The 22,586-nt window shown below is 41.6% G+C and overlaps 1 protein-coding gene across 6 annotated transcripts in view; it reads left to right on the top strand.

The window, feature by feature from the left end:
* Window positions 1-1,392: 1,392 nt before the first annotated feature.
* Window positions 1,393-22,586, top strand: part of LOC129865546 (E3 ubiquitin/ISG15 ligase TRIM25-like) — a 30,628-nt gene continuing 9,434 nt past the window's right edge. The window contains exons 1-10 of one of the 6 annotated variants that reach the window (XM_055938414.1): window positions 1,393-1,465; window positions 3,907-4,280; window positions 7,160-7,357; window positions 8,543-8,761; window positions 11,180-11,275; window positions 11,579-11,812; window positions 13,447-13,469; window positions 14,480-14,625; window positions 17,993-18,154; window positions 22,103-22,564. In XM_055938414.1, coding sequence (XP_055794389.1) covers window positions 4,023-4,280; window positions 7,160-7,357; window positions 8,543-8,761; window positions 11,180-11,275; window positions 11,579-11,812; window positions 13,447-13,469; window positions 14,480-14,625; window positions 17,993-18,154; window positions 22,103-22,152 — 1,386 coding nt within the window. In that variant the 5' untranslated portion in view covers window positions 1,393-1,465; window positions 3,907-4,022 and the 3' untranslated portion in view covers window positions 22,153-22,564. Of the gene's footprint in view, window positions 1,489-3,906; window positions 4,281-7,159; window positions 7,358-8,542; window positions 8,762-11,179; window positions 11,276-11,578; window positions 11,813-13,446; window positions 13,470-14,479; window positions 14,626-17,992; window positions 22,565-22,586 lie in introns of those variants that run through there. The other 5 variants (XM_055938417.1, XM_055938413.1, XM_055938415.1 and 2 more) reach the window with 5 other exon arrangements.

The raw sequence follows: 22,586 nt of genomic DNA, 5'->3' as shown, positions 1-22,586 counted from the left end.
AATGCTTACTTACAGGCTCTAACCAATAGTGCAAAAAAGGTATTAGGTGAACAATAGGTAAGTAAAGAAATAAAACAACAGTAAAAAGACAGGCTATATACAATAGCGAGGCTATAAAAGTAGCGAGGCTACATACAGACACCGGTTAGTCTGGCTGATTGAAGTAGTATGTACATACATGTAGATATGGTTAAAGTGACTATGCATATATGATGAGCAGAGAGTAGCAGTAGCGTAAAAGAGGGGGTGGCGGGACACAATGCAGATAGCCCGGTTGGCCAATGTGCGGGAGCACTGGTTGGTCGGCCCAATTGAGGTAGTATGTACATGAATGTATAGTTAAAGTGACTATGCATATATGATAAACAGAGAGTAGCAGCAGCGTAAAAGAGGGGTGGGGGGGAGGCACACAATGCAAATAGTCCGGGTAGCCATTTGATTACCTGTTCTTATGGCTTGGGGGTAAAAACTGTTGAGAAGCCTTTTTGTCCTAGACTTGGCACTCCGGTACCGCTTGCCATGCGGTAGTAGAGAGAACAGTCTATGACGGGGGTGGCTGAGGTCTTCGACAATTTTTAGGGCCTTCCTCTGACACCGCCTGGTGTAGGGGTCCTGGATGGCAGGCAGTTTAGCCCCAGTGATGTACTGGGCCTTACGCACTACCCCTTGCGGTCAGAGGCCGAGCAATTGCCGTACCAGGCAGTGATGCACTTTATTTTCATACAATCTGATTTTAAACGTAACCACAGTGCTAACCTTATGACTAACTCTAACCTGAAATGATGACTAAAATTTTAACGATATAGCAAATTTTGACTTTGTGGCTGGAAAAAGTTCCACGAGCGCTTTTTGGACTCCATCGTTTGACGTGTACTGACGCCTTGTTTGGCTCACTCCACACACATTTATGGTGACAAACAGAGTAAGGTCTCCGTTATGATTATCCATACCCGTGTAATAGCTTGATTTCTAAATGTATACCTGTTGTTAACCAGTGAACTAGAAACGGAATCCATTGAACACTTATTTTGTAGTTTGCATAATCAGGTGTTCTGGACTGATTTGAAGCTATATCTTGGCAACAAAAGGCATACAACCATTTAAATATGCAAGTTTGACATATTATTTTACGAAACTGATTCGACATTAATCTCTATTTTATTAGGAACACTTTTCATACACAAATCAAAATGTATGAAGAAATGGTCCCTTTTAAAATATTTAACTGATTTGGAAAATAATTTAGAATCATTCAAATGTACGTAAAAAAAAATGTCACTACCTGTCTGGATTTGATGTGGATTTTTCTTTATGTAATCCCTCTGTCTGTTCCGTATTGTGTGTTACTGTTTAATAATAATACAAAATAATACAAAAAGTTCAACGCGCGCATTCTATTCACGTGACCCTATTAGCTTGCCCGCAGCGTCACGAGGTCAGGAGAGAGTTCACTTTCGGTTCCCCGGTAAGAATGGTCGAAGAACAATTGTAAGTGCCTGAATCGTGTTCATTGGAGATTCCGGTATGGCAAGGAATGAGAGAGGCTAATTAAGAATGTGTGAAATACGGTGTCCTCTGTTATAGACGTACGGTATGTGCGGCAATGTTTGTATTGTCAACGCCTAGCGCCACAAGGTGCGCTTGCGCTGCTATTATGCCACCTATGATAGCTAGCTAATTGATTAACTTTAGCTAGATAGCTAACGTTAGTGCTCGAAACTACAACATTCCATGTAGGTCAGCGTATTCTATTTATAATATAAGTAGATTTGAACTCAACTGCTTTTGTTTTGAGTCATTGCACTTGCATACAAGACGTAGCTAGATGTCTCCAGTATCGTTGACGTTGAAAGAGTTGGCTAGCTACAGTGCATCTAAAGAAAGAGAGATGTCATGTACAGTGCAGTCGGAAAGTATTCAGACCCCAGACCTTATTCTAGAAAATCGGTTTCCCCCCTCAATCTACACACAATACCCAATAATGACAAAGCAAAAAAAGGTTGAGACATTTTAGCAAATTTATTAAAAATTAAACACTCAAATATTATTTACATAAGAATTCAGACCCTTTACTACCCAGTACTTTGTTGAAGCACCTTTGGCAGCGATTACATCCTTGAGTCTTCTTGGGTGTGATGCTACAAGCTTGGCACACCAGTATTTGGGGAGTTTCTCCCATTCTTTTCAGATTCTCTTACGCTGTCAGGTTGGATGGGGAGCGTCGCTACAAAGCTATTTTCAGGTCTCCAGAGAATTTAGATAAAGGTTCAAGTCCGGGCTCTGGCTAGGCCACTCAAGGACATTCAGAGACTTGTCCCAAATCCACTCCTGCGTTGTCTTGGCTGTGTGCTTAGGATTGTTTTCTGTTGGAAGGTGAACCTGTCTGAGGTCTTGAGTGCTCTGGAGCAGAATTTAATCAAGAATCCCTCTGTACTTTGCTCCGTTCATCATTTCCTCGATCCTGACTAGTCTCCCAGTCCATGCCGATGGATAAACATCCCCACAGCATGATGGTGCCACCACCATGCTTCACTGTTGGGAGGGTGCCAGGTTTCCTCCAGACGTGATGCTTGGCATTAAGGCCTAAGAGTTCAATCTTGGTTTCATCAGACCAGATAATCTTGTTTCTCATGGTTTGAGTCCTTTAGATGCCTTTTGGCAAACTCCAAGCGGGCTGTCATGTGCCTTTTACTGAGGAGTGGCTTCCGTCTGGCCACTCTACCATAAAGGCCTGATTGGTGGAGTGCTGCAGAGATGGTTGACCTTCTGAAAGGTTCTCCCGTCTCCACAAAGGAACTCTGGAGCATTGTCAGAGTGACCATCAGGTTCTCGGTCACCTCCCTGACCAAGGCCCTTCTTCCCCGATTGCTCAGTTTGGCCTCGATGCCAGCTCTAGGAAGAGTCTTGGTGTTTACAAACTTCTTCAATTTAAGAATGATGGAGGCAACTGTGTTCTTGGGGACCTTAAATTCAGTTTACCACAGGTGGACTCCAAGTTGTAGAAACATCAAGGATGATCAATGGAAACAGGATGCACCTGAGCTCAATTTTGAGTCTCATAGCAAAGGGTCTAAATACTTATGTAAATAAGGTATTTATATTTTTTATAAATCAGCAAACATTTCTAAAAAACTGTTTTTGGCTTGGTCATTATGGGGTGTGTAGATAGATGAGGGGAAATGATTTAAAACATTTTAGAATAAGGCTGTAATGTAATATTGTGTAAAAGTCAAGGGTCTGAATACTTAAAGGATGCACTGTATGTAATGGTGAGTTATTTATTCTGTCATGCAATATTTGAGAATACAAATTTTCACTAGCCGATGGGCTAGTTGTGCTCATTTTCTACTGTTCTAGTTCTTTCTGAAAAGTAGCCACAGGCTAGGGGGCTAGCTTAATTTCCATCCCTGTTCGTTACGTCTTGCAATGAAACCGTTTACTGTTCATGACAAACAGAAGCAAACTGAACGAAACCTGGAGGGACCAACATTCATTTGTCCAATAGTAACTGGTTTTCCAAGGGAAAATGTTTTCCATTTGGAGTAAACGGTTTCAGTTGCAAAACGTTTTGCAACATTATCAACCTAATGAATACACCCCAGCAGATATTCAACTACAACCACAAATTACCTTTTCAACTTTAGGTTTGTCAGCATGTTCAGAGCTGGGTGACTCATCTCTTACACTTTTCATCCAACATCAACAGTGTTTATTGGAAATGAGAAGTTATAAGTTTAAATCTTGTTCTGTTTTAAATTGCCAAATGTGTTACTACTTATCTGATCACCTCAGAATACTCCAATAAACATGTTTCATATTAGAGGGATATAAACTCCTATCAATGTTTAATTTTATGATATCGCTTAACATCTTACTAAATTATTTCATGTTTCTACTACTCTACAGCTACTGTGACCAAACCACACATACCTTGGCTTTTCCCCCTCTCAAATCAGCTCAGCTCCATTCCTTTCCCCCTTTTCTTCCCATCTATAAGCTTCCTCCCCTTTTCCCTTCCCATCATGGCTACCTCCATGGATCAGTCCACTGTTCTAGAAGATGAGCTCACCTGTCCCGTGTGCTTGGACCTGTTCCGGGACCCCCACCTGCTGCCTTGCGGCCACAACTTCTGCCTCCTCTGCGTCCGCCGCCTCAAACGCCAGGCAGAGCGAGGTCGCTTCCGTTGCCCAGAGTGTCGCGAGAGCCACCGCTGCTCCGCGGCCTCGCAGAAGAACTTCAAGCTGGCCAACATCGCCGACGACTACCGCCTCCGGGGACAGGTATGTGTGGTCTGGGGCCATATTCACAAAGCGTCTGAGTAGTAGTGCTGATCTAGGATCAGTTTTACCTTTTCAATCCTGGATCAGCACACCTACTCTGAGATGCTTGATACATATGGCGCTTGGTCACAGAAGTTGTGGTAAAAGCAGAAAAGTGAAGTTGATCATGTTTATAGTAGGATTGTCAAAGTTAATGCGTGATGTTTATCGGCGTAATTCTTTTTGACGTCGTTAATTGCGTCTCCATTTGTTCAACCCTCGAAACCTTTTAAGTTTCGAGGGTGTTTCCGCATTGACCCTTTTAACCCATAAGAGTCTAAGCCGGGGGGGGGGGGGTTCTACTAAGCTATATGTAATTGTTTTAAGCTCGTCTTACCAAGGATTATTTTGCTTTTTGAATTTTAAGACCCCTTGAAATAAAAATAAAAAATACATCAAATTATTTGATGAAAAAATATTTTTGGCCTTACTGCTATTAGCTCATACAAACCTATTGAATAACAGCTTCACCACATGGAACCAGGGGCACAACTTTCATTTTAGAAGAGGGGGGACATAACCTGGCAGGGGGTCTGAATTACCTTTGCTCCCCTAAAATGGGGGGACGATGTACAAAAAGTGCTGTAATTTTTAAACGATTCACCCGATATGGATGAATATGCCCTCAAATTAAACCTGACACTACGTACTTTGACTTCATAGTCATTGTTTGTTTTCAAATCCAAACTTGGTATATTGAGCTGAAAAATATATGACTTCCCAATAATTATGGAGGGCACTGTAATTCAGATCACAGGCCTAATAGTACTGTAGTGCTCTTTTTACTTGCACACAATATAGCTGGATCACAAGGGCCAGTACTGAGCCGCCCAGCAGCTAGGGATTGCTTAAATAGGTATCTCCCCTGACGTGGGCATGTTTTCATTAGACTCCTTTTGTCGTACAGTATTCCATATAAGGCATCCAGAACTTACGAAAGTTGCACAGTATATCCTTAATCTTTTAATAAATCAAATCTAGTGATGCATCACATTTCTTCCATCTATTGTGACATTGCGCGAGGATAACCAACCTTCCAATTAATGCCAATGCAATTCTTAGCCCATATAAATGCTAGTGTTGTGTCATTGACTATCATTAAATGTGAAGACAGTATATTATCAAATCAATTCTCTGTGTAATTTAATTATGCGATTTAAACTAATCATGTAACTTTAATTAACTAGGAAGTCGGGGCACCACGGGAAAATGTTTGGTCTTTATTTCCCAAATTAACTCTTCCGATATTTTCAAATCTTATCGACTACAGTCAATTTTCTCATTTAGAAGGCTAACATCACATTACGTCTTTTCACAAATAGTTTCATATTTATTCATTAATTTTATACAACATTGAGGTAGAAAACTAATAACTGACGAATGTACACTTCCAGAGATACCGTTATCTTGTCCTACTGCCTTTCCTGTTGTCACAAAATAAAACAACTTTGACAGGATTGTTCTTTAAATACCCACGGAACATTCCCACATTCTCAAAAATATATATATTGTTTAGACTCAACGTCAACAGTGAAGAGGCGACTCCTAAATGCTGGCCTTTTAGGCAGAGTTGCAAAGAAAAAGCCATATCTCTGTCCAGTGTCTGTTCTTTTGCCCATCTTAATCTTTTATTTTTATTGGCCAGTCTGAGATGAGGCTTTTTCTTTGCATCTCTGCCTAGAAGGCCAGCAGAGTCGCCTCTTCACTGTTGACGTTGAGACTGGTGTTTTGCTGGTACTTTTTAATGAAGCTGCCAGTTGAGGATTTGTGAGGCGTCTGTTTCTCAAACTAGACACTTTAATGTACTTGTCCTCTTGCTCAGTGGTGCACCGGGGCCTCCCACTCCTCTTTCTACTCTGGTTAGAGCCAGTTAGCGCTGTTCTGTGAAGGGCGTAGTACACAGCGTTGTACAGTCTTCAGTTTCTTGGCAATTTCTTGCATGAAATAGCCTTCATTTCTCAGAACAAGAATAGACTGACGAGTTTCAGAAGAAAATTATTTGTTTCTGGCCATTTTGAGCCACAAATGCTGATGCTCCAGATACTCAACTAGTCTAAAGAAGGCCAGTTTTATTGCTTCTTTAATCAGATCAACAGTTTTCAGCTGTGCTAACATAATTGCAAAAGGGTTTTCTAATGATCAATTAGCCTTTTAAAATTATAAACTTGGATTAGCTAACACAGCATGCCATTGGAACACAGTGGTGATGGTTGCTGATAATGGGCCTCTGTATGTCCGCTTATGTAGATATTGTTGGACAAGTTTAAAAGCTCTATATCCATAGAGCCAGTTCTTTTTCCCAATAGTCACATTCATTTAGAAGGTCTGAAGCTATAACAGTACTTAAAGGTGTGGGTGTGCGAGAGAGAGAGTGTGTGTATGTGCTGTGCGCGAATTACACTTCAATAACATTAATGAGAGGGAGTAGGCCTACTTAAACACAGGGACCATTCATTAATAAGCTGTATGTTACAGTGTCTTTGTCTGTGGTGAAAAATTCTATTAAAACGTTCTGATGTAGATAATTTTGTGTTTCTGTCCCTTACAATCAAAGCATAATATGCCTGTAATTCAATGCACTGTGTTTGAAATGGAAAAGTGTTTATTTAGGGCCAAATTTGAGCAAATTCAAAAATGTTGATTAATCGTGATTACCTAATGCCATTCATTTGATATATTTTTGCTAATTTATAGGCCTGTCACTGTGATGATGACCTTAGTTTCAGGATAATGAATCTCTACAATAGCCTACTCTACTGATTCATAGCATATAGGTCTACCACAAAACACAGCGTACTCTATTCCTTGTCCTTTCTCTGTGCTGTCACTATGATGTCCAGGCAGCGTTGTCAAGACCACAACAACCAGATGGTGGCCCCCCGGCAACAGCCAAGACCCTTGTGTCCGTGCCCTGTGACTATTGCCGTCCAGGAGACATTAGCGAGGCGGGAAAAGGGGAACCTGGAGCTCCCGGGGCTGGAGGAGAGGTGGTGTTAGCGGTGAAGACGTGTCTGAAATGCGAGGTGTCCATGTGTCAGGTAAAGATATAGGAGGCCCATACATGGAATATTGCTATTTAGCACCCATAATTCCAAATATGTTCATGTGTGGCACCCTTGGTAAAGCACTGTGGAGCAGAAATATTCCAACATTATTCTGCTATCTAAATCTAAGTTTTTGTGCAGCACCAGTATTCTCAACACATTGGGTGTGTTCGAGCACTGAGGCTAACTAAGCTGAATGTAGACACAAGTTGGCGAGTGAAGTCTGTGGAGGTGCATCTGCGACAACCGAAAGTCGGACGCTAGTGGTTTTTCAACAGCAAGGCTCATATCAACATGGCAGTGTCATCAGAGCTGCGATTCATTGGGGAAAAAGTACCCAATTGTCATACTTGAGTAAAATAATAGATACCTTAATAGAAAGTTACTCAAGTAAAAGTCAGTCACCCAGTAAAATACTACTTAGTAAAAGTCTAAAAGTTTTTGGTTCTAAATATACTTGAGTATCAAAAGTAATAATAATTTCAAATTCCTTATATAAAGCAAAACAGACAGCACCGTTGTCTTATTTTAATTTTATTTACCGATAGCCAGGGGCACACTCTAATACTCTGACATAATTTACAAATGATGCGTTTGTGTTTATTGAATCCCCCAGATCAGAGGCAGTAGGGGTGAGCAGGGATGTTCTCTTGATAGGTGTGTGAATTTGACCATTTTCCTGTCCTGCTAAGCATTCAAAATGTAACGAGCACTTTTAGGTGTCAGGAAATTTATGGAGTAAAAAGTACATTATTTTCTTTAGGAATGTAGTGAAGTAAAAGTTGTCAAATAAATAGTAAAGTACAGATACCCCAAAAATTACTTAAGTAGTACTTTAAAGTATTTTTTACTTAAGTACTTTACACTGCTGCAATTGTTAATAAAAGTTTTTCTTTATAAATGTCACACTTTTCTATACCCCCATATCACACACACAAACTTAAAACATAGACTGTGTACAATTGAATTGGTTAGAGAGGTCTCAAGTATCACTTTAATTTGTGACCTCTAGCTTTAGAATTACGGAAAAGTTGGTTCCTGTTTCAGTCATGTCTTTGGCCACGTTTGCGTTGGTCATACAAAGCTCCCCTAATGATTGATTGACAAATAGTGCCTCCCAAATATATATTTATTTTCAAACATGACTTTTTTTTTTTCTTAATTTTGTCCATGTGTCAGGAGCATGTGAAGCCCCACTTGGAGCTCCCTGCATTTAGGGAGCACCCCCTGACTGAGCCCCTGGGAGACCTGAGGAAGAGGAAGTGTCCCGAACATGATGAGATGTACCGCTACTACTGCATGGACGACAGGGTGTGTGTCTGTAATGCCTGTACCATAGAAGGGGGCCACGCCGGACACACCATCAAGACCCTGAAGAACACCATGAAGGGTCTGAAGGTAAAGGCTCTAGAGTTGGAACCTAAATTACAATGATTGTAGGAAGAAGGGTAGTGTTAAGAGGTCTCTGTTGGTTGGTCTACTAGTCAGGAGGGTGATGTACATGCCTAAATGTAGCACTCCAAAATCCAAAGAACACCATGAAAGATCTGAAGGTAAAAGCAGACCTGCCAAAATGCACTCATTTTGCGTACCAACTACGCAATTCTCTGTCCATGTACGCAGGTACGAGATCCGAGTTAAAAGTATGCAGAAATTAAAAAGGCCTGATTTTGGTTTTTAATCAAAAATAAATCCACTGAGTAAATCTAACATCCCGATTCTCGAGCTGCAACACACAGACATGTACGGAGTTTGTGTCAACGGACATGGAGATTAATACATCATTATTCGACGTAGCTACCCCGTGTCTGCCCCTCCTTTTGTTTGTTGTGATGCTGAGTTTGACGACTGTCAGCTGTATGTAAACACGTGGACAAATCCCTTTTCGACGCTGTGTATTGTGGAAAGGTAAACACTAAATTGTTTCAAGCTAACGTTAGCGAACATAAGATGGACATTCAGTGGGCCAGCAGTTCACTCGCATTGGCTAGTGAAAGAAAGTGTGATATACATTTAATTCTGCGTCCCATTAGTTGTATTTTGCACGTAACATTAGTTGTATTTTTCCACGTAACATTACGAGGATCATGCACCCTGATAGACTGTAACTGTAATTATGATCCACGTCACAAAAAGCATTACAAAAGTATAATCAAAAGTAAATATAAACATCTTGGCATTAAATGGAGTCGGGAGTTTAGAAGACTGCGAGATGAAGAATGCATGAGTGTCCGCTATTAGCTATAGAGGCAATGCTTCTAAAATGCCTTTGCACTAGATTTGAGATTTTATCAATTTCGAAAATCTGAAATGATGTTAGCGCAGCAAAGAAATCCAATAGGCACCTTTAGATAGGCTGAAACACCGGACTCTTCTAGCGAATAGCGTTCAGATTCCCTTTGCAGTAGCCTACTTAAACTCTGTGTAGCCAGTTTGCGGTCTGTCGATGCAATCATTTCTTTTTGTTTTTATGTTTTCAAAATGATTTTGCTTTTAGTGTTAATTAGGAACCGTGTCTATAAAGCCAATACTTGTGAGCTGGCCCTAGTGATTTGCCCTGTTTGAGAGGTGAGAAGCGTTCCTCTACTATAGAGACTGAACTTGGGGGCCAAGGCAAGCTGGATCTGAAGACCTTCTATGCAGATGTCAGAAACTTATTTTCCTCTGCAGTAGACTACAAATTTCCATTTGGAGATGTGCTCCTCCAGCATGCTGTGGTCGCTGACATTGCCAACAGGCAGACTGCTTAGTTCTCATCCCTCAACTTTTTCATGGCATGCTTTCCATGCATTATTCCTGAGGGAGCCTCTGTTGATCAGGCAACAACCTTTTGAGCAGAGTCTTGTTAACATGCGCACAGATCAGGCCTGGAGAGAAATCGGCACAATGAAAAAAAGGGGGGGGAAGCCTGGTCTACTCCCACCTTTCGGATGTGATGCTGGGGATATTGGTTATATTCCACTGCAATGCAGACTGCGAACAAATATTCAGTCTCGTTTCCAATAAAAAAAAAACAGTACAGAGCCTCCCTCAGTACAGACATGCTGAGTGCTCTCCTTACCAAGAAGGTTTCAATGATGGCCAGAGGAACTGTTTGCCACAGAGAAGTCTACCCCAATGCCCTTCTGCATAAAGCTACATCTGCTAGCTACCAGGCAAATCTGTTGAACATTTGAAGGTCTCCAGAAGATTTGTTCTCACCCACTGTTTCCTATCATAGCGTTTTCGTTTTTATTATGAATATCATGTTTGAATATCACACACACACACACACACACACACACACACACACACACACACACACACACACACACACACACACAGATACAAAGACCACACCTCTGTGCTCTAGACTAGGCTGCCACAGAATGGCTATTGAGTCTAGAACGCAGGTGAATATCATTGTATTGTTGTCACTAGTCTGACATGGTTGAGCGAATGAGACAATGTGTGAGTCCCAAATGGCACCCTATTCACTATAGTGGGAAGAAAGCTATCCCATAGGGCTCTGTTCAAAAGTAGTAAACTATAAAGTAGCGTGTCATTTAGGACTCAGCAAAACTTGTGAACTCACTGTTTGAATGACTTGTTCAACCCATTTACAGAAGTGACTTGTCTGAACCAATGAGAGAAAGGGAGACATTTCCAGTTCAGTTCACCATTTACCCTCACTATAGTCTTGTTGTCATGGTGAATGTAGGTAACACTGGTTCTCCCCCTGTCTCTATCTCTCTTTCCCCTAACACACACTCTCTCCTCTCTCTTCTTCCCCCAAACTCCCCCTCGGTTTCCCCCCCTCTCTCTCTGGTCCCTCAGGGCATTCTGGAGACCCAGCTACAGAAGGTGGACAAGAAGTTGAGCAAAGCAGAAAAAACTCTCCAGGAGCAGAAAGTGGAGGAACAAATTAACAAGGTGAGAGTGATGATCCAGGATATGTTTTGTCTTGTAGACTGAATGAATATGATTATATGGACGGGGGGGACCTGATTCTAGATCGGCACTCCTATTCTGAGATACTTTCTGAGTACCGACCCGGACTCTTAACATAATGTAAGATGTCATGTATTTGTTTGTTCACAGAGTTGTATATTTTCATGCATTTTACTTTAGTGGCAGATGAAGAGAAACTCTGGACACTGATTAGTTGGTTTTCTCTGGTTAAACACACGCACACCCCTGCCCCCATCTCTCATCCCTCTCCCTCTCTCTGTGCAGAAGTTCCTGGAGGACTCGGACCAGCGGATCATGGCGGTGGGGGCGGTGTTACAGGTCCACCTGGAGGGCTTCCTCACAGCCTTAAGGGACTGTACCCGCTCCCAAGAGAGCGAGTGTGGCCCCAACATCCAGCGGAACATAGCCAAGGTGGCCCAGGACCACGCTCGTCTGCAGGATGTCCACAGCAGAATCCAGAACCTCGCCCAGGAGAACGACCCCTTCCGCTTCCTAGAGGTCAGTGTGTGGTTTTTCATTTGATTGTTTTCATTTCACAAAATGTTTTTAAATAATAATATATTCAGCCATACAATGGATATACAGTTGCGGCCAAATATATTGGCACCTTTACACTTTTCTTAAATAATTCCCTATTTCTTCTAAAATAAGTTGAAATTTCAAACAGTTTTGGTCACCACACGTTGTTGGATTTTCAACATTGCAGAACCAATGTTATTTTTGTTAACTTTATTTTCTAAATTAAAATTGTAAACTTAAGACAAAATTGTCACCCCGGAGCTAGTACTTTGGCCAAGATAACTGCAGATACATGCTTCTTGTGGCCATCAATGAGCTTATTGTACCTTCCTACTGGCAATTTGGCCCACTTTTTAGCAGCAAACATGCTCTAATTCTTCAATGTTGCCCTCCACCAACTGCTGTTTTCAGATCTTGCCACATTTTGGATGTGATTCAGATCTGGACTCTTCGCTGGCCAGCGTCTCTCGAACCATTCCTGGGTGCCTTTTGATGTGTGTTAGGGGTTGTTGTCCTACTGAAAGACCCACAATCTTCAAAGAAGACCCCATTTTTGAACACTGTGTTGAACATTGGACTCGAAAACACCTGGTAATCTGCTGATTTCAAGATGCTTTGCGCATGTTCAAGGCCCCCAGTACCAGAGGCAGCAAAGCAACCTCCACAGCAATATCAAGCCTCCTTGTTTTAGATTGTAGTGCGAGTGTTCTTTTCATCGAATTGATCCGATTTGTTGAATGTGCGCCAATCCGGCATCCTACTATCCCCCATGGTCTGCGTTCCATTGACCTCTTTACCACATCTATTCAAAGAAAAACACCCTCCCCACAATCAAACATTGGGGACGTTAGATAATGCTGTGGGATTGCTTTGCTGCTTCTGGCACTGGAGGCCTTGAATGTGTGCAAGACATTATGAAATCAACAGATTATCAAGGGGCTTTGGAGTGCAATGTTCAACCCAGACTCCAAAAAGTGTGTCTGTTGCAGGTTGTGGATTTTTCAGTAGGACGACAAGCTCAAACACACATCAAAGGTTCAAGAAGCAGTTCTGGAGTGGTCAGCAATGAGTCTAGATCTTAATCGTATCCAAAACCTATGGCGAGAGCTGAAAACAGGAGTTAGTGGAAACATTGAAGAATTGGAGCAGTTTGCTGCTGAGAGTGGGCCAAATTACCAGTAAAAAGGTGCAGCAAGCTCATATAGCTACATTAAGCATTTGTTGGCAGTTATCTTGGCCAAAGTCTGTGCAACCAAGTACTAACTCAGGGGTGCCAATAATTTTGTCCATGCCATTAGTCTTTATTTTCTAAATTAAAATTGTCCAATGACGGGGGTGTGGAGATCAATTTTGTTTTTCAACTTATTTGAGAAATAGGACATTATTAATGAAAATTTCAAGGGTTCCAATATATTTGGACGCAACTGTACATGAACAGGTGGATATGCATTTCAAATCATCAAGGATAGTACAAAAGTGGTTGATGCTGTTCACTGACCACAACAAAAAGTCACATGGTCAGGAAAATCTCCTGCTGTCCCTAAATAGTTCATTTTTCGTTTTGTTTTCTAGAACTAATAAATGTTAATCTTTTTCTCTGATTTGCTGTTTAGGCATACAAATCATCAAGCAAAAAGTAAGTTATTGTTGTAGGTTACAGTCCTTTCAGAAAGTATTCCACCCCTTGACTTTTTCCATATTTTGTTGTTACAGCCTGAATTTAAAATGCATTCTGTCACTGGCCTACACACAATAGCCCATAATATTAAGGTGGAATTATGTTTAGACATTTTTACAAATTAATGAAAATCTTAAATGTCTTGTGTCAATAGGTATCCAACCTCTGTTTATGGCAAGCCTAAATAGGTTCAGGAGTAAACATCTGCTTAACAAGTCACATAATAAAGTGCATTCAGAAAGTAAGTGAAAAGGAGTGAAGCTAAGCACAGGCAAAATCCTAGTGGAAAACCTGGTTGTCTGCTTTCCACCAGACACTGGGAGATTAATTCACCTTTCAGCAGGACAATAACCTAAAACTCAAAGCCAAATATACACTGGAGTTGCTTACCAAGAAGACAGTGAATGTTCTCGAGAGGCCAAGTTACAGTTTTGACTTAAATCTAATTGAAAATCTATAGCAAGACCTGAAAATGGTTGTCTAGCAATGATCAACAACCAATTTGACAGAGCTTGAAGAATTCTGCAAAGAATAATGGGCAAATGTTACACAATCCAGATGTGGAAAGCTCTTAGGCTTACCCATAAAGACTCGCATCTGTAATCGCTGCCAAAGGTGCTTTACAAAGTATTGACTCAGGGGTGTTAATACTTATGTAAATTTCATATTTCTGTATTTCATTTAATACGTTTTCTAGAAACAGGTTTTCACTTTGTCATTATTGGGTTTAGTGTGTAGATGGGTGAGAAATGTATTTAATCAACTTTATATTCAGGCTGTAACACAACTAAAGATGGACTAGGTTGAGGGGTATAAATACTTTCTGAAGGCACTGTATACCGGAAATGTGTCTGTCTGTGTGGGGTGTAATATTATATGTTTTGTGTGTGTCCTGTCTATGGGTGAAATGCCATTTGCAGTGCGTCTCTCATCCTGTATATGGGTAATTTGCAATGCGTGTGTCCCAGTTTCTGCAGGCAGTTGAAGAAGCCCCTCTTCTACCCAGAGTATGTTGGTGTGGACACTGAAGGCCTGGCCGAGGCCCTGGAGGTTAAGCAGGATGACTTCCTCACTAATGTACGCTCCTGCATCTCTCATTTCATCGACGATATATGTGAGTAACAGACGTGTTTGCGTGTATGAGTGAGTGAGGGAAAAGAAAGAGGTGTGTGTATGTGCGCGCGCGTGAGATAAAGGAACCAGGGTGTTGGAAGTTTAGAATAATTTGAATACATTTTGAATTTGTGGTCATGCACTAGTGTTGTCACGATACCAACATTTTACTAACGATATGATACCAGGCCAAGTATTATGATACCGAATAGTATCTCGATACCACGGGGGAACAATTCAGTGTTCTAGCGTACTGTTCGCCCCGTCCCCCAGACAATTGTTCCTGTTTTCTGAATGTTATGCGCATGTGCTACACAAAAAACCTGTCACTGATATCCACACTTTCACTCAATGCAACACATATGGATTTGTTGTTGTATTTTTTCCCCCAATTTTGTTATATCCAATTGGTAGTTAGTCTTGTCCCATCGCTGCAACTCCCGTACAGACTCGGAAGAGGCGAAGGTCGAGAGCCACGCGTCCTCAGAAACACGACCTGCCAAACCGCACTGCTTCTTGACACACTGCTCGCTGCACCAATGTGTGGGAGGAAACACCACACACCTGGCGACCGTGTCAGGTGTAGCCAAGATACACAGCTTTCCGCAGACACCCTGCTTTTGCAGGTAGGGGCTACCGTTCTAATACCAGACTGCATTGAATTTTAAAAATCGAATAGGTTCCCCAAATATGTTTTTAGTTAGCTAGGTAACATGACTGAACAACATTGTTTGTTATCAAACCAATAATTAGCAGTCTGGGATTAGTTTAAAATGGCCCGTGACATGGTTGGTGAAATAATACTCTGCTCAAAAAAATAAAGGGAACACTTAAACAACACAATGTAACTCCAAGTCAATCACACTTCTGTGAAATCAAACTGTCCACTTAGGAAGCAACACTGATTGACAATAAATTTCACATGCTGTTGTGCAAATGGAATAGACAAAAGGTGGAAATTATAGGCAATTAGCAAGACACCCCCCAAAACAGGAGTGATTCTGCAGGTGGTGACCACAGACCACTTCTCAGTTCCTATGCTTCCTGGCTGATGTTTTGGTAACTTTTGAATGCTGGCGGTGCTCTCACTCTAGTGGTAGCATGAGACGGAGTCTACAACCCACACAAGTGGCTCAGGTAGTGCAGTTCATCCAGGATGGCACATCAATGCGAACTGTGGCAAAAAGGTTTGCTGTGTCTGTCAGCGTAGTGTCCAGAGCATGCAGGCGCTACCAGGAGACAGGCCAGTACATCAGGAGACGTGGAGGAGGCCGTAGGAGGGCAACAACCCAGCAGCAGGACCGCTACCTCCGCCTTTGTGCAAGGAGGTGCACTGCCAGCGCCCTGCAAAATGACCTCCAGCAGGCCACAAATGTGCATGTGTCTGCTCAAACGGTCAGAAACAGACTCCATGAGGGTGGTATGAGGGCCCGACGTCCACAGGTGGGGGTTGTGCTTACAGCCCAACACCGTGCAGGACGTTTGGCATTTGCCAGAGAACACCAAGATTGGCAAATTCGCCACTGGCGCCCTGTGCTCTTCACAGATGAAAGCAGGTTCACACTGAGCACATGAGCACATGTGACAGACGTGACAGAGTCTGGAGACGCCATGGAGAACGTTCTGCTGCCTGCAACATCCTCCAGCATGACCGGTTTGGCGATGGATCAGTCATGGTGTGGGGTGGCATTTCTTTGTGGGGCCGCACAGTCCTCCATGTGCTCGCCAGAGGTAGCCTGACTGCCATTAGGTACCGAGATGAGATCCTCAGACCCCTTGTGAGACCATATGCTGACACATGCACATTTGTGGCCTGCTGGAGGTCATTTTGCAGGGCTCTGGCAGTGCACCTCCTTGCACAAAGGCGGAGGTAGCGGTCCTGCTGCTGGGTTGTTGCCCTCCTACGGCCTCCTCCACGTCTCCTGATGTACTGGCCTGTCTCCTGGTAGCGCCTGCATGCTCTGGACACTACGCTGACAGACACAGCAAACCTTTTTGCCACAGTTCGCATTGATGTGCCATCCTGGATGAACTGCACTACCTGAGCCACTTGTGTGGGTTGTAGACTCCGTCTCATGCTACCACTAGAGTGAGAGCACCGCCAGCATTCAAAAGTGACCAAAACATCAGCCAGGAAGCATAGGAACTGAGAAGTGGTCTGTGGTCACCACCTGCAGAATCACTCCTTTTTTGGGGGTGTCTTGCTAATTGCCTATAATTTCCACCTTTTGTCTATTCCATTTGCACAACAGCATGTGAAATTTATTGTCAATCAGTGTTGCTTCCTAAGTGGACAGTTTGATTTCACAGAAGTGTGATTGACTTGGAGTTACATTGTGTTGTTTAAGTGTTCCCTTTATTTTTTTGAGCAGTGTATATAAATCGTGCAGGAAGAAGGAAAATGCTCATTTTTTTTGCCGTTTGAGCTAGAGCAAGCAGTTTCCTTTGCTGTAAATCTGAAAGCCTGTCGCAAAGCTGTTTTTCCTCTCTGGCACTGCTGCTTGACAGCGAACTTGCAAAGCCTATACTCAGACTTGCCTGTGCTCTTGGTTATACCAGGGATGAAATTATATACAATGTATAAACTTTGCATTGCTTTGCGTGCTGCTCCAATGTACAAATGTCACAACAGAAGACTGATCATCTTCTGATCACCACCTCTTTCAGGAATACCTAGGATAGGATAAAGTAATCCTTCTGCCCCCCCCCCCCCCCCCTTAAAAGATTTAGATGCACTGTTGTAAAGTGGCTGTTCCACTGGATGTCATAAGGTGAATGCACCAATTTGTAAGTCGCTCTGGATAAGAGCGTCTGCTAAATGACTAAAATGTAAATGTAAAATGATCATGGACTCCATCCCCGCCCGTCAAAAATGTAACTAAACAGCAGACTTTATAAACATTTTATAACAGGCGCCAGTGGGTTCTTTAGATTGGTAGGGCTGAAAAAGTTGGTATTATCATATGAAACGGTACTAAGGTATTTAAAAATGTTGGTATCATGACATTTTGGTACTGTGATACCAGTATACTGTGCAACACTCTCTCACACTCACTCACACACACACACACACATTTGTTTCCCAGTGACGACAAATCGACAAAGTATTGTTCTCCTCTTAAAGCTAGAATCTGTATTTGGTGAAACTGCCAAATCCGTTTGGGATATTACAACAAAGAAGTTACTTGAAACAACAAAAATTTTTGCGATTGAACAGCAGAAATGTATGGCGAAATTTAATTAACAACGCTGCCGGACGCTGCTCTTCCGTTTCATCAACAAAATATAAACAAAAGGCATTGGTGGTGAACAGTGGCTCTGCTTCACCAAATGCAGATTCTAGTTTTAAAGGTCTTGTCTTCTACCAGGTCCTTCAGTCAGGGAAGACCCGGACACCGGAGGAGAGGAGGAGGAAGAGGAGGATGAAGATGACGACGAGGAGGATGGCAGTGATGGAGATGAACAAGAGGAGGAGATGAGCGAGGAAGAGGAGGGTATACACGACCACGAGTCAGCAGACGAACTCTACGGTGAGGATGATGAAGAGGAGATTTATTCGAACTGATGAAATGACTATGGGGTGAATCGTCAAATCCATTCTTCCATTTAAATCAAACTTTCTCTCATAGCCTCCCACTGACATCAATATTTGACTATGTAAAAAAATGTTACTTTGAATTTAGGATTTTCCCAACCATTTTGGGAAACCTTTCAAATATTATACATTCTACATCTACACATCAATGTTTCGAAGGGGAGATGTTTATGGGTGCATGGCACCAAATTTCCTATATAGTGCACTACTTTTGACCAGGCTTTGGTCAAAAGTTGTACACTATTTAGGCCAGGGCTATTCAACTATATTCGTACAGATGTAAAAAAAAAAGTTAATTGCAGGGGGGGCAGACATTTTCCACATGCGTTTATTCTAAGGAAGAACTGTTTAAAAAAGAAAAAAACACACCAATAAAGTACTTTTCTTAAATTGTTGCTAAAATGAATTAGGAAAGAAGTGGATGTCGTTCAACCAATGTGATTAGAGGTGCAACCCATAAATGTAATCGTTGAAAAGGAAAAGGTGCAATGATCGCTCACCATTAAAAGCTTCTTAAAAGTAATTAGGTAATTTTAAAATCTGAAAACGAAGTATCTCAAAAAATAACACAAAGATATGTCAAGTCAGGTAATGCCAAATTCCAGTCTGAAGGAAGTATGCTTTGAATTTATTTCCCTCAGTCATTTGGTGCGTTTTTTTTGTCACACTTCCTTCTAGCAAGTCCTCGTGGGCATCAGAGAGGGAAACAGAAGGCACGTACGTGTGCTTAGCTTTCAGAAATGGGGTCAAAAGGTATTTGTTCCCTTAAAACGTTAAAATGCTAGAGCCAAATTCATATAAAGAAAGAAGAATCCAAATGTCACATAGGTGCTAGAAACCATAGTGCTTGTCATTTTGGCACTGAATGTCGGATTTACACAATTGATCAAAGGGCCAGTCTAAATAAATAAACGGGCCAGATCTGGCCCGCAGGCCACCAGTTGAATAGCCCTGATTTAGGCAGTAGGGTATCATTTGGGATGAAGACTATATTTTTGTAGTTCAAGATTATACTGTTATAGCTAAACACTGGGTTTCTAATTCTAACCTCAAACTGTTTTATTTTTTGACCAAAGCACTTGTTCCTAACCTGACTGGTGTGCCAGATGGGTGGGGTTTGCAGTTTTAGATATACTCTATTGGTTCCATTAAACTAGGCAAACTCAATCAAGTACAGTATTTGAAATGATTTTAAATGGTTTTTAGACCCAGGTCTGGGGCCATAGTCATAAAACACCTCAGTGTAGGAGTTTTGCCTTTTTAGATCATAATTAATAAGTTAATATTGACAGGGGGAACCTGTTCCTAGATCTGAAATCCTACTCTGAGACGCTTTATGAATACAGGACCTGGTCTAGTATATAGTGCATTCGGGTAAGTATTCAGAGACCCCTCGACTTTATCCATATTTTTGTTACATTACAGCCTTATTCTAAAATGTATTAAATTAGTTTTTTCCCCCCTCCATTAATTTACACAAAATACCCCATAATTATAAAGCAAAAACAAGATTCTAGACATTTTAGCAAATGTATAAAAAAAACTGAAATCATATTTACTTATGTATTCAGACCCTTAACTCGGTACTTTGTTGAAGCACCTATGGCAGCTATTACAGCCTCGAGTCTGCTTGGGTATTACGTTACAAGCTTGGCACACCTGTATTTGGAGAGTTTTTCCCAATTGTCTCTGCAAGGCCTCTCAAGCTCTGTCGTGTTGGATGGGGAGCGTCTCTCTATAGATGTTTGATCGGGTTCAAGTCCGAGCTCTGGCTGGGCCACTCAAGGACATTGAGACTTGTTGCGAAGCCACTCCTGCGTTGTCTTGGCTGTGTGCTTAGGGTCGTTGTCCTGTTGGAAGGTGAACCTTCGCCCCAGTCTGAGGTCATGAGCGCTCTGGAGCAGGTTTTCATCAGGGATCTCTCTATACTTTGTTCCGTTCATCTTTCCTTCGATCCTGACTAATCTCCCAGTCCCTGCCGATGGAAAAACATCCCCACAGCATGATGCCGCCACCACCATGCTTCACCATAGGGAGGGTGCCAGGTTTCCTCCAGATGTGATGCTTGGCATTCAGGCCAAAGAGTTCAATCTTTGGTTTCATCAGACCAGATATTTTTTTCTCAGGGTCTGAGAGTCTTTTGGCAAACTCCAAGCGGACTGTTATGTGCGTTTTACTGAGGAGTGGCTTCCGTCTGGCCACTCTACCATAAAGGCCTGATTGGTGGAGTGGTGCAGAAATGGTTTTCCTTCTGGAAGGTTCTCCCATCTCCACAGAGGAACGCTGGAGCTCTGTCAGAGTGACCATCGGGTTCTTGGTCACCTCCCTGACCAAGGTCCTTCTCCCCCAATGTTATGGAAATTTAATTATCAATGTTCATAAACTTAAATTAATCTACTCAGTCTGCAACCCAGAATTTGTAAGGTTCTGGTTTAAATGAAACAGAGTCCCCAGCTTACAATAGTCAAAATGTTTATTCACGAGAGCACTCTGAAGTCCATTATACAAAGACATCCATTTTATACTTGCTCCCTACTTACGCACATACTTCCACACAAACAGTAGGTATCCTACTCACATACATACACACGAACAGTAAGTGAGTTGTATCCTTCTCCAGAGTTCTCACCACTGTGTATCACTACCCAGCCGACAGTTCCATTCCCCCGAGATTAGGGAAACCTTGAGAAGTACTCCCTGTCCTATCATAAGTTTCTCAGAGTTCTAGCCAGGTCAGGTCAAACACAGTTTAATTGTTCTCTGTATTTTCTTAGGCACACACATTTCTCTCCCACCCAGGTCTCCTCTGAACCTAGTTGGACTTATGTTTAATACTTTAATTATTCCTTATACATGCTACATAAACTATAATCCCTAATGGTTAAGTTTCAGAGTGGAATTATTTAATCATTATCTTTAAACATATAAATTCCTTTATCACCCGATTGCTCAGTTTGGCCGGGTGGCCAGCTCTTGGAAGGGTCTTGGTGGTTACAAACGTCTTCCATTTAAGAATAATGAAGGCCACTGTGTTCCAATTCCTTCGACCTCATGGTTTGGTTTTTGTTGACATGCACTGTCAACTGTGGCACCTTATATTGACAGGTGTGTGGCTTTCCAAATCATGTCCAATCAGTTGAATTTAGGTGGACTCCAATCAAGTTGTAGAAACATCTCAAGGATGATCAATGGAAACAGGATGCACCTGAGCTCAATTTCGAGTCTAATAGCAAAGGGTCTGAATACTTATGTAAATAAAGTAGTCCTGTTTTTTATGTTTATTACAGTTGTATTAAAAATACATAATTTAATACATTTTAGAATAAGGCTGTAATGTAACAAAATGTGGAAAAAGTCAAGGGCTCTGAATACAGTGAAAGCTACATTTTATTTTGTATTCTCTGGTTGAACGCATGGTGCATTGTTATACTGTGTTTATTATTTGAGTGCACTGGATCATTAATATTACATAATATATATATAATTAAAAGGTATTGCACTGACCTGCAGATATGAATGTCAAACCATAATAGTTCACAACTAATTTAGTGCATCTAGGTATCCTTGAGTCCAATATTTACAACCATAGGGGTTAGCAAGATGACAAAAACAGATCTGGGACCAGGCTAGCATTTAGGTGTTTGTGTAACCAGACACGTGAGTGCATGTCTTGACTGAATTCTGACTTATGTGAATTTATACCAAAGATGGATTATAGAAAGAAACCAAAGGAGACTTGACAGACGAGTGGATGTGTAAAGCGTGGGTGTGTTCTTCAAAAGCTGTTCGCAATTTGTCAAATAAGTTGAGAATGTTTATCAATCTGTTTAATAATGCAGTATATGTTTGTAATCATTTGCACACCCACGGTCCTATTCATTAGGCACAAAACAGACGAAAACTGGGAAGGATGGACCAGAACTTGTCCAATAAGAAGCCCTCGTTCTCCTTTCCCGTTGCAAAAAGTTTTGAAATGGTGCGTACTAATGAATACAACCCATGTTTCATGACTTGCAGTTCGGAGAAACATTTGCAGGTCTACTTCTAATGACTGTAGCAATCGATAACTTGAGCTATTTTAGACATGTTTTGTATGGCTATCTATTTGCACAGTTCTGCAAATAACATGGTGGTACATCATGGCTTTTGTGTCTGGCATGGGATCTGTTTTTTCTTCACATTGTTACGAAAGTTGACAGTGAATGTTTGTAAATATCATTTGACAAAATAGTATATTCTTCAGGGATTTTCATACGGGTGATTTTGTGCAAATTAGTTGTCGTTCTATCCAGCCAATCAATTCTGCATGAATGTTATAAAAATAAATAAATGCATTGTGCTGTTATTACATTTCATTGGCTTCTTTC

Source organism: Salvelinus fontinalis, chromosome 11, assembly GCF_029448725.1.
Source record: "Salvelinus fontinalis isolate EN_2023a chromosome 11, ASM2944872v1, whole genome shotgun sequence".
NCBI lineage: Eukaryota > Metazoa > Chordata > Actinopteri > Salmoniformes > Salmonidae > Salvelinus > Salvelinus fontinalis.
The sequence above is the reverse complement of the archived record's forward strand: the minus strand, read 5'-3'. Positions and strand labels throughout refer to the sequence as shown.